The sequence below is a fragment of the Limanda limanda genome, chromosome 11 (assembly GCF_963576545.1).
Source record: "Limanda limanda chromosome 11, fLimLim1.1, whole genome shotgun sequence".
Taxonomy (NCBI): domain Eukaryota; kingdom Metazoa; phylum Chordata; class Actinopteri; order Pleuronectiformes; family Pleuronectidae; genus Limanda; species Limanda limanda.
The window spans coordinates 10,499,303-10,511,683 of NC_083646.1; the positions used below are offsets into that span (position 1 = coordinate 10,499,303).

The following is a 12,381-nucleotide window of genomic DNA, read 5'->3' on the forward strand; positions in this document are numbered from 1 at the left end:
GAATAACAAAAGATAACAAAACAGCAATGTTAATATATGAAGAACTTGACTCTACAGCTTTACAACTTCATCACGTTAAAACAAACTTGTATCTTTCCCAGTGCATGCAGGGTATTCAAAATGAGACTGAATATCATCCAATCAAAGAGCTCCTTACTCATCCAGACAGCACAAAGAGAGGCCGGGCTTCTGCCGTCTCAGCCAATCAAACTCAGCTTCAGAAACAGGTCTCAGTCACATTGGGCGAAATCAACCTTTACCGACAAATGTGTTAAAACGTTTCTTATTCTTGTTGTCGCCAGTGCAATTTAAGAAATGAATGTAAGGCAAAACGTTCATATTCAAACTGACCCTCTTTTGTTGTATGTTTTATTATAGTGAATGTAATTGAATCAATTCAAGATCAGTTAACAATGAATGAATTGCACAATATATCTGTTATTTTGACCTTCACAGAGAAGGTTCTGTTTGTTTATGTGTCCATGCCCATTTAGATCACTGGAAAACAAAAGTCATGGGCCAAACAGTTCACAATAAAGTAACAAACAATAGAGTAATATATATTTTGTAAATCTTTCGGATGGTTCAAAGGTAAACAGATATAATAATATCTATAATAGTAATATAATAGTTTTTCACACCAAATAAACACAGTAATACCTACAAGCTTTAGCCAGATTTGAATGGAACAAAGATTTTAGAGCAGTAGCAAGTTCTACAAGATGATTTAAAAGTATTCATGGAATTGTTTACTGTACTTTTAGAGTCTAAAATAGTTGCACAGTGCCACATATAAGTGGACCTGGAAGCCTGGATCCTCATGCAGTCTGAAATCCAAGGTTTTACATATAGTTAGTTGTTTATTTCCATAAAGATAAAGCTACTCAGATTGTATGATATTGTAGATAGGAACCAAAGTGATAGAACCAAAGGATTCACGCATGTTTAGGGGACTTATGTGTGTGTACTTTGGTGCAGATCCAAACAAAAATCTGGATGGAGTGAATATAAATGTGGTTTCATTAGGGATCTGTTGGGCCCTGGTGTCCATATGTGCTCTTCCAAAAGCCCTTTTACTTTCAATTTGAGACATTTTATTTGATTTTGCTTATGTGACTAGTGGTGGAGACATTTCAAAATGACATTACTTTGAACCTTTTTAAATATTGCACATTTAAAAGAAACGACAGTGTCTCTACTTTAATTTTATGTAGTTATTCTATTATCATAAGTATTTTTACTCTTACTACATTTTCCCCTTCCTTGTGCTGTGTCGATTGTGAATTTTTTTTTCATCTTACCTTATCCTAACTTAATTGAACTTATCTTGACTCAACTCAACTCATCCTATCTTATCTCATCTAATCTTGTCTCTAAAGAAAATATACAGTTCTGCCAGTGCACGTCCATGGCACACACCGGCCTCTGCAGTAACAACATGTCTTTGAACGCAGCACGCCATTTCGCTCGCTCCCCTTCCTCACATGGGGAGATGCGTTCACGGGCGTTCCGCTACGAGCCAATCGAGCTGAATGAGAGGAGGGGTCAACTTCTCCGTGTTCATAAAAGCCCTCAGCTGCTCTCTCACGGCCGCTGTTCTCTCCCCTTGTCGAAGCATCACCCGGTGAACCGTCGCTACCGTTTTTAATTCTCCAGCTTTGTCAAAGAAAAACACAACAACCGCAAACATGGGCAGGAAGTTCTTCGTCGGTGGAAACTGGAAGCTGAATGGCGACAAGAAGAGCCTGGGCGATCTGATCGACAGCATGAACAAAGCCAAGGTGGACGCCAATGTCGGTACGTGGATCCAGAACATACTACACCGACTTAACACTAACACCTCCTGATTTATCAATATCGCTATATGCATGTGTTAGCTTCCTTTAGCCTCTTTCATTAGCCTGACATTCAAAAGGCCGACGACACCGTCAGCGTCATCCTCCTGCATTTAACCTCATTAAAGGCTACATCCATTGTGAAGTGACACTAGAACACAGATACGCAGGATTTCGTGAATACGGATGATATGATTTTCGCTCATGTCTGCGGTGAAGCTGCGTTCTCTTCTGCACGTAGACCAGCCAGGATGCGTTCAAGTGTCCGCTCATCCCTCCAACGTGGGCCTGGTGTGAGTCGTTTTTCAATTCATGTTGTGGAGACAGTGTGTCAGTTGACTTCTGGTGGTAAAAAACCCAGCAGCCAAAGAGGTTTGAAACACAGGTTTTCCTCTGCAGTCCTCTCCTCTTCCATTTATCCGACGCTACTTGAATGCAGCAGCCGACATTTACCCTGTTGCTGTCTGCTTCCTGCAGCCTGGACACACACACACACCCACACAGACACACGCCCACACAGACACACACATGCACGATCCTGCAGCAGTTTTAACACACTTCTGGTATTTTCCATTGCATGCTACTGTGCACGCACACACACGCACAGGGAGACGTTCAATGCGTCCGGGCCGTTTCCTTAGTGATCAGACCAGTTGTGCTTCTGCAAATTGGTGTTATGCAACTCCAGTGTTGTGCACAAGGCCTCAACACAACAGGCCCGAGCTGCAGAAAGACTATCTTTCTGCTCGGCCAATCCTTGGACCTTGCCCCCCCACCCCCACCCCACCCAACAGTGTATGGCTGAAACCAAATTAGGATTTTTTTTCCCCCCCCTGAGCTTTAAAGTCAAAGATCTCATGGAAGGTATTTAAACTCTGGGACTTGGCCTTCTGGACACTGGCTCATGACTTTTGCTTGACTTCTGTAGAATGCAGCCATGTCGTTGACCTTTGAGAGGCTGAACTAGGACCTTTAATGCAGAGGGGTCCGAGCCCGGCCAAGGGGGAGATGACCTTTACCAAACCAATAATACCGAGGAGTGTTTAATATAGACTCACCTAACCCCAAAGATATGGTTACATTGTGAATGTCAGTGTCTTAACTTTGCTTTTCTGTGCTTGACCCCTGCAAACTTGGCTGGTGTTGAGTTTGTTAATATCATATTTGCACATGCAGTGTACCCACCGTATTCACACACAGTGCAACATGAATCTATTTTAAAAGCTACAGCAGGAGTTTCTTAATATCTGCCAGTTGGCGTGGAAGCAGCAGTAGGGAATCAGGTTCATTGACACATTTGGTTGCCTGTGTTTGGATTTTAGTGTTGCTGCAATGTCTGTTACTGATGGGAAGAAGCAGTTTGGGATCAATACCAGTTTCCTGTTTCCCTTGTTCATGTTCGGCCCTCAGCATTCAGTTCGATTTACAATTCTCCCTGTAAATATCACAAGAGGAAAGTCTGGACTGAATTAATCACTCAGTGTTTAAGCACACATGTTGGCATCCTGCTGAAATGTCTGTAAGCAAGGCCTGGAACCCCACCCACCTTTTGATATCATTCAGCAGCTGAACATGTGGTTTCACATTTATGGAAATTTGACGACCAAAAACATTATTTCAGGAAAAATATTTGAAATGAAGAATCCTATTCAGCCTTCACACATTGATTACTACTGGCTACTTTGAATTCTTCAGTATGTATAGTTAATATCTTCACATTTATATCATTGATGTGAAGGAAGCCAGTCCAATAGGTCTTGTAAAATGTGGCTAAAGCTTTTCTCTGTTCTTCTGGGTTAATAGACGTGGTCTGCGGCGCTCCTTCCATCTACCTGGACTTCGCCAGGACCAAGCTGGATGCCAAGTTTTTCGTGGCAGCCCAGAACTGCTACAAGGTTTCCAAGGGGGCCTTCACTGGGGAGATCAGGTATGCCATATCTACGATAGAAGGAAATTAAAGATGGTTGAATGAAAAGGACTTAAAAGTAGCTAAAAATGCAAAAAAGTCTCTGTCCAATCACTTGTAAATCCACTGGTATATTCAATCATATCATGAAAATCTAAATCTTGTTTCTAGATGGAGTAGATTAGATTATTATGTGTTTATTGTACGATTATTATTTGTTTCAGCCCTGCGATGATCAAGGACTGTGGCGTGAACTGGGTGATCCTGGGACACTCCGAGAGGCGCCACGTGTTCGGAGAGAGCGACGAGGTAACACTGGAGGATTTTATCTTGTACATTCACTTTGAATTCTCTTCAAGAGACAGCAGGTGCTACATTGTGAGAGTTGAATCCTTACATGAGTAAGATTTCTCACTGCATCCTTTGTTCTGCAGCTCATTGGTCAGAAGACCGCCCACGCTCTGGAGAGTGGACTCTGTGTGATCGCCTGCATCGGAGAGAAGCTCGACGAACGCGAGGCCGGCATCACCGAGAAGGTCGTCTTTGCTCAGACCAAGGTCATCGCAGGTACGTGAGTCCTGACAACCCCACCCTAGAGTGTCATATGCACGGGAGATTCCCCTGAATGTTGCTACACATATTTCAGGGGAAGTTTGTACAAGCTGGAGCACGTTGGAAATTCTTAAACTATCTAATTCATGTCTTATCACACGTCTCTTCCACAGACAATGTAAAGGACTGGTCTAAGGTCGTGCTTGCTTATGAGCCTGTGTGGGCCATCGGCACCGGCAAGACCGCCTCCCCACAGCAGGTACATACTGGAGTCCACTGAATATTTCCTCATTTCAGATTACTGCGGTCTCTTTTTCCTGAACCTATCATAAAGTGTCTGTTTCCTGTGTTACACCTCAGGCTCAGGAGGTTCATGATAAACTGAGGGGGTGGCTGAAGACCAATGTTTCTGAGGATGTAGCCAACTCTGTGAGGATCATCTATGGAGGTCAGTCAGAGGGACGAGATGAACATAATCATGTTAACCTTTTTTTGTATTTTCGGTGTTCTCACGAGGCTGTGCTCTTCTTCTCAGGTTCTGTGACCGGTGGTACCTGCAAAGAACTTGCCTCCCAAAAGGACGTGGACGGTTTCCTCGTCGGCGGAGCCTCCCTCAAGCCCGAGTTCATCGAAATCATCAACGCCAAGGCATAAGAAATCTGGAAGCTGCAGTGTGACCATGTCCAGATCAGAGGCCAGCTCCATTCAGATGATCCAGTTCCATCATCCCTCACTCTCAGCACTTAGTCATGTTCCCCCTCTTTATTCAAAGTATTATGTGTAACAGTGTCATTCCCTCCCTTTGTTTTTATCTGGTTTGGGTAAATCTTGTCCTGGAGAAAAAGGACATGTTGACACATACACTGTATTGCACTGAAATGAGTTAAGACCACTGAGAATAGCCTGTGTGCGCTTACTAACTTCCACACCAAGTGCTCAAGCTGTATAGAGTGACACTTGCACCTTGAGGTGGATGAGCGGTCCACGCCTTTACTTGAAAAGTTTACCAACTTCTTTTGTGTAAACGGTGTCACAGCTCTTGTCAATCAGATTTATTATTGTCTTAAAAATTAGTTGCGTCTCTTTTGTGTAATTATGATGTTCTTCTGTGGCTTTTACCTCCCTGTAGACACGCATGATCCACTCTCTCATTGGCTGTTTCGCCAAGAGGGAGGTTTCCATTACATGTAATCATATTGTGTCATGGCCGATAGGTTTGAGGGTGGGATGGTTGTAAGGAAACGTTATAATAAATGGTTGAGAGACTGTTTTAGTGTGTTGGCTCTTGTTTTTCTTCTTCTGTATCCTATCACTTTCCCATAAACCCTTTAATTATTCCTTACATTTCACAGAATATATGCTAACACTTATAACAGTCAATTTCCCAACCTGCCCTTCAGGCTGCTGTGTGTTCGTACAGACACGATAAGTAATCCCGGTGGTACTCTCAGGACGGCAGACAGAGTATCTCATTACAAGACAATGCCATGCAGAGAAACATTTCACTGCTATTTTTATCCCGGCGCTGAGCTAAAACAGACACAAAGCCGTCATAAGATTCATGTGTCAGGGGAGAGTTCTGCAGCCTTTTCCAATTATACACCTGTACAGACAGTCATGTGTACTGGACTGTAAAAGAACAGCTAAAGCACACTGGGAATTATAATCTGTGTGTGTTCTCATTAAAGCATGTTTTGGAATTTCTCTGAATTATTTAGCAGCGACACACACTGTAAACCGATATCCTTTTCAGACCTGGTACCCGGGGGGGGGCGGCAAACTTCAACAGGCCGAAGCAAAGCAGAGATGTTAACCACCAACATGAAACATTCCTTGATTAGTATGTTCTAAATGGGTAATAAGAATAGTCATGATAAAGGGATAGTTCACCCTACAATGAAAAGTCACCATGCTTTTAGCCTTAATGTCCCCTGTTATCCGCCTCCTGCTTAGATACAAAAACATGGTGTAAATGTACTCGCTTCGAATTTGAATGCCGGGGCTTAAAGACACAGATTTGTTTGCCATTTACCTAAATTGGATTGGATTTGGCTAAAATTTCTAAAGTGTTTTGTGGACCCGAACACTTCATCCACCCCTCCATACCAGTTGTGAGTATGATGACGAGTGATTGTTCATTTTTGGGTGAACTATCCCTTTAAACAATAAATTCAATAGATAATTCGACCAATGTCAGGTGGGACTGGATTGATAGATAGACAGACAGACTGATTGATTGATTGATTGATAGATAGATAGATAGATAGATAGATAGATAGATAGATAGATAGATAGATAGATAGATAGATAGATAGATAGATAGATAGATAGATAGATAGATAGATAGATGGATGGATGGATGGATGGATGGATGGATGGATGGATGGATGGATGGATGGATGGATGGATGGATGGATGGATGGATGGATGGAAGATAGATAGATAGATAGATAGATAGATAGATAGATAGATAGATAGATAGATAGATAGATAGATAGATAGATAGATAGATAGATAGATAGATAGATAGATAGATAGATAGATAGATAGTAGTGTAAAGCATATGTTTGACATACTACTTTTTTTTTCTTGCATTATTCTTATGTATGCTATATATATATATTTATTCTTCACATTCTTCTTATATTCTTGGTCTGAGCAATCGTCTAAAAATAATTTCCGACGGTGATCTATAAATATTCCTTGTTCTGATTCTGGCCTTTCCCCCTCCAGTCCAGCAGGGGGCGGGTGTTCCCGGTCACCGTGGCTCAGACAGTGGCCCAGACTCATGTCCGTGTTTACAAGCGAAGCGTGACGTCCGCGGACCCGCACGATCACGTCCCGACTCGGGTTTAAAAGCTGTGAATTCCCCTCAGACAATGTCCTTGATGATGTCCCTGAAAGTTTTCCTCGGCGAGCGGCTGGCGGCGGCCGCGGACGAGATCTTCGGAGCTGTGGAGAAAACAATATTCGAGTACAAAGAGGAGATTTCTCGCTCGAAAGATCTGGAGATCAGTCGCCTGAGGATGCAGCTGAAGCTTCTCAAGTCAGGTTGGTCTCCACAGGATTGTAGCTCCACCTCCTGCAGGTTTCCAGTCTGGTTCATGTTCGTGATGTGGTTCTCTGTGTTTCTCTCTCTCCTCAGAGCCTGTGGAGGACAGATGCCTCTCAGCCCAGCTGCAGCAGCACACCCATCACCTCCATCCATCAACCTCTCCTCCTCCTCCTCCTGAGCAGCACCATCACTCACCCCCTGCAGAGGAGGCCCCCGAGGCCCATCCCTGCGAGGAGGAGGAGGACGGGGGCCGCAGCCCGGGGGAGCAGGAGCACCCAGAGCCCTCTCAGGTGAAGAAGGAGCAGCACAGGGGCCACAGAGATTTCTGGATCGCTCACGACGAGGAGCAGCTGGACGGCCTGGAGTCAGACATTAAAGATTTCATCTCGTCCCCTGCCAGCCTCAAAGCCGGCCTGCAGGACCACGCCTTGCCCTTCCACCCCTACCACCACCTGCACCTCCACCACCACCTGCACAACAACGGCAGCGGGGACGAGAGCAAAGACAAACCCTACTGCTGCTCCGTGTGCGAGAAACGCTTCAGCAACTGCTCGCACCTGGCGGCTCACATCCGGACGCACACGGGCGAGAGGCCGTACAGGTGTGAGATCTGCAGGAAGACCTTCATCACCACGAGCGCCCTGAACAGACACCAGACCATCCACACCGAGGGGAAGCAGTTTGTGTGCAACTTCTGCGGGAAATCCTTCAAGTGGATGGAGTCTCTGGGCAGACACACAAGGAGCGTTCACAAGAGGGACAATGTGCCTGTTTGACCCCGTGCAGCTGGACAATGGAAGCACACTTGTCCAACAGATTAGATACATTGTCTTTGTGTCATTGTGTCATTGTTCATCCACCATTCTAGTGTCAAACTCCCAATAGATGCAAAGAAAGAATGAAATGTCTGTTTTCTATGTTAGTTTGTGAATTATGTTCTGAAATGTGCATGGACCTCATGAAGCCTTGAGCTACTGACCATTAAATTATCTGTGAATAAATTGAGTGGACTCAATTATATGATGGTTTTTTTAAAATAATGGTCAATTTATAATAAATAATGTATTGCTACTTTAATATATGGTAGAGTATTTGTGTTATTGTATTCTGCTTTCTACTGCAGGGGTGTTAGGAAGTGGTACTTTTCACCAGTAGGTGGCAGTAACAGAATTTTCATTCATAATTTCTCATCAATCAGAATTAGGAGTTCACATCCTAGTGTCCAAGGAACTGAGCTGCTGCTTCTTCAGCCTGAAGCCTCGGAACAATGAAAATAATACAGAACATGAAAGTGATGTCACCACATGAACACTAATTCCTTCATTTGAATAGTAATAAGAATAGATTATTAAATGAAAGACCAGCTTCCAGGATACAACCAGAGATTATTTGAAATTTAATATTTAATTTAGATTTAAATATTTAAATGGTGTGTGGATTTCTTTATTTCTTGTGTGAGGAGAGTTCATTTTCTGTCTTTGTTCCCTTCTTATTTACATGAAATTATACATTTCACTTAAACCTCTGGTATTTCCAGAACGGCTGGATATTATTTTATTATGTTAAGCACTTGGTCTTTGGTTGTGTTTGTATGAAAAGTGTCATAAACTAATCTCCATAACAATTCAGCTTCACATATTTGGGGCCTTTGGAAACTTTGGGACCACCACTAGAATTTTAAATGAAGCCCCTTGGGTATGAATCACTATATTTAGCTGCACAGTTTAAGTTTGTGATGATCCACTGATGAGTCTGTGGCATTTAAGAGTTTTAACCTCAGAGTGTTTTTTACATAACATTCTCCTCAAAGAGAATTGAAACCACATTTGACTAGTATTTTGTTGTTTTTTTCTTTTTTGATTTATTGTGGGAGAAAAACCTTAGCGCCCTAATACTACTGACTATAATAATAATACTCTGCTTTGCTAGCACTGGAAGTTCAGGGTTTATGAGTAAGATGGCGATGGAAACATGTGGTTGAAGGAGCAAAGAGCCAAAACCAGACGTCGAACAAATCACTATGAATTATTTTAACTTTGATAACTGGGTTGGTCATAAGCTGTTTGTGCTCTTGACTGTAGTTTACAGACCAAAGCCCAAAAGTATGTGGACGGAAGATATTTTGACTTGTTCATGGTAAAAGTTCATGAATATAACTGACTTTTATTTAGCTGCTTTACTGAGCATAGTGCAACACTAGAAAACAATAGAGCCCTCATTAAAACAAACTGTTAAATTACTTATATCAGTGATTTTCCTTTGGTGACAACTCAATATATCATCTGTGAAATGGGAATATTAGCACTGTGTACAATGATACTTTAGACTGTGTTTGCAAATTCACGGTCAGTGGAAGCAGATTAATGCCCATGAATTTGGACTGAGGCTTTCAACAAGAACTTGTTGCAGGTGTCCACATACTTTTGGTCACATGGTGCATTCAGCACAGAAGAAACACACACTGCGTCCTCCTCCTTCCTCAGGGTGGAATTAGACAGGCTCCCCCCCCTCTGCCCTCCCTATGCGCTGCCATTACGAAGCGTTACTTTATATTCAGGGCTGACACTGGGATCTGTACTTCAGGGGAAGCTGTGAACGTACAGCTGAATGTTAGTGTTATGAATCATACAGCACACACCATGTATTGTGGTCACACCTGTATCATTGACTTGACTTCCTGATAACGACTGAGCGTTAGTGTCTGGAACCTCCACTTGATTCGCTCCTCGTAACTCTGTGGAACATCTTGTTGAACTGTGTTATTGTTTCAGGCTGCTCTCACTCACTGGAGAGATTCTCTGAGAGCACTCGTGTAGGTGGTGTTGCTCCGTGCGGTAGAACACTTCGGGTCAAATGTGCAGAGCAGACAATTAACTGCATCACACAATATCTCTTTGAAATCTAATGTGTGGATTAAAATAAAGCTGAGTAATGTGCAGGGGCTTAGAACCACATCATGTGTGTAAACTGAAGCAGTGGTGCTCTGACTAAACAACGCACTGAACAAAGAAGGTTTGTAGAGACACAATGTAACTTTACAAATGACACTGCACCGTCCCTGTTGTTTCCAAAGGTTTCCAATTCTCCCAAAATAGCAATGTGCTTCCCATTAAGTCAGTGGCTCAAGGCCTCTCTCCCTCTTTCTTCTCATTAAATGGATACCCAGTGTTTCAGGTATCTGTGTAAACAAGAATTACAAATGTTTGCTAACTCAAATCCTGGCATTATTTGAAATTAGTGAAGATGGCTTGAATTTGTGTCATTTGGTTTTTTCATGTCACTACAGCACTAAATCATAATATCATAAATCAGCTGATTCCAAACTCTGTGCTGACCTGAAGGTTTATGAAGTGAGCAGGACCCTCATTGACTCGATCTTTTCAACCAACATCACCTCTGAATTGGTCTGTATTTATTTATTGGGCCTTCCTAGTCTTACAGTACAGTTTCACACTGTTGGCACAGATGGGGTTTAGTTTCTTGACCCGAGGACATTTCCGCATGTGGAATAGAGACTGGGATCAAACCACCGGTCTTCTAGTGAGAGACACCTTGATCTCCTTTTCAACGTTGTTTAACAGACAATAAATTGGTTTAAATGCGAGACACAGGGTGAAGTCCTACAGACCAGTTTTACCATAATCCGGGTTTTGGGGTCAAACTGAGCAGCACTGACCCTGGTCTGTAGCCTGTTGGAAGGTCGAGCTCCTGCTCCTGTCACCCCACACGTCGTCCACATCCACTTGAAGATGCTCAAAGACGTCTCAAGTTGATCCTCTGGGATCCTCGTCTCCCGTCTGGAGCGGAAAGAGAGCCAGAGGTCAGAGGAGATTGATCGTCTGGGTGACGGCAGGTGAAAAAGGTGAAAACTCTCAGTCGTGCACATGTGCCACTCTGCAGTTTACCTGTTGGTCCCACTGAGGGCCTGGATGGGCTGCCTGCAGCTGAATGACATGTTGAAGCAGAGTAGAGTTTCCCTTTGTGAAGCTCCAATGTGGAAATACTCAAGCTAAGAACGATGGAGACGTAAAAGTAATCTGTGTCTATAAAGGAAGCTTCAACGCGAGATTGTAAACAGTAAAACTGGAGATGATCTACAGGCCTGATGGGAGTGTAAAGTGGAAACCCCCCCACCAAGGCCCAACAGTCCTCTTATTAAACCACATTTAAATTCACTAGATCCAGATTTTTTATTTGGATCTACACCAAACGAGTCCCCTAAAAAAAGAATAATTCTCTGAGAAATCAACGAAAATGTTGAAAACACCACATCTAACAATGATAAAGAAAGTGGCAAAATTCCTCGATCCGACCTCTGATCGGGAACTGTGCTGAAATTTAATTGTTTTTTTTCTCGACAATCCTGCATCATTCACAAGTTTTGTAGTAATCCTTTTATGTAGTTTTGCATAATCCTGCAAACATACAATTATAGTTCTTCTTGTCGTGCTGCTGCCAGATTTGTATTACTGACAGTGCAGGTAATTATAAGAAAAGCCACAAAGATCAACATAAAAATTGTGATTTAAATGTTACCTGACACTGTTCATGAATCGAATGCACGAAAGCGTTCATATCTGATATCAGAAAGTAGGTCAGTGTGAAAGATCGAGACTTATTTGCAGATAACTTTTATTTTCATCAGCTATGGGGATAATAATACCAGGTCTACACGTTCATAATGAAGTCCTTCATCTCTCATATCGTCCTCGTCCACCCTGAGAGACGACTGATGAAGTGCTAAGAATATCACCCAGATGTGATGTCACCGGCGGGGAGAATCAGATTTGTCCTGCTGGATGATACTTTACATTATGTTGACATACTTACTCAAGGTGACTTTTAATGACACCCAACCTGCATAGCAACCCACAAGCATGGCCGTGCACAGTCTATATTTCACACCCTGTGGCGTGCCTCACATCCAATATCACTATCCTGTCTGCGATGGTTGTTACGGATACGGCCATCCATCAACGTCACATCTGGATGAGGAGGTTTTTTTTTTTTATCGTATTAAAAGGAAAGAGATG

The 12,381-nt window shown here is 42.8% G+C and overlaps 2 protein-coding genes across 2 annotated transcripts; both read left to right on the forward strand.

The window, feature by feature from the left end:
• The first annotated feature begins 1,579 nt into the window (after positions 1 to 1,579).
• Positions 1,580 to 5,559, forward strand: tpi1b (triosephosphate isomerase 1b). Its single transcript, XM_061080772.1, has 7 exons — positions 1,580 to 1,797; positions 3,639 to 3,762; positions 3,966 to 4,050; positions 4,176 to 4,308; positions 4,467 to 4,552; positions 4,654 to 4,741; positions 4,829 to 5,559. The coding sequence occupies exons 1-7, from the start codon at positions 1,689 to 1,691 to the stop codon at positions 4,945 to 4,947; spliced, it is 744 nt and encodes a 247-aa protein (XP_060936755.1). The 5' UTR covers positions 1,580 to 1,688; the 3' UTR covers positions 4,948 to 5,559.
• A 1,562-nt stretch (positions 5,560 to 7,121) lies between these two features.
• LOC133013728 (transcriptional repressor RHIT-like) lies at positions 7,122 to 8,349 on the forward strand. The gene is made up of 2 exons (XM_061080766.1): positions 7,122 to 7,344; positions 7,439 to 8,349. Exons 1-2 carry the CDS (start codon positions 7,173 to 7,175, stop codon positions 8,122 to 8,124), a joined length of 858 nt encoding a protein of 285 aa, XP_060936749.1. The 5' UTR covers positions 7,122 to 7,172; the 3' UTR covers positions 8,125 to 8,349.
• The last annotated feature ends 4,032 nt before the right edge of the window (positions 8,350 to 12,381 follow it).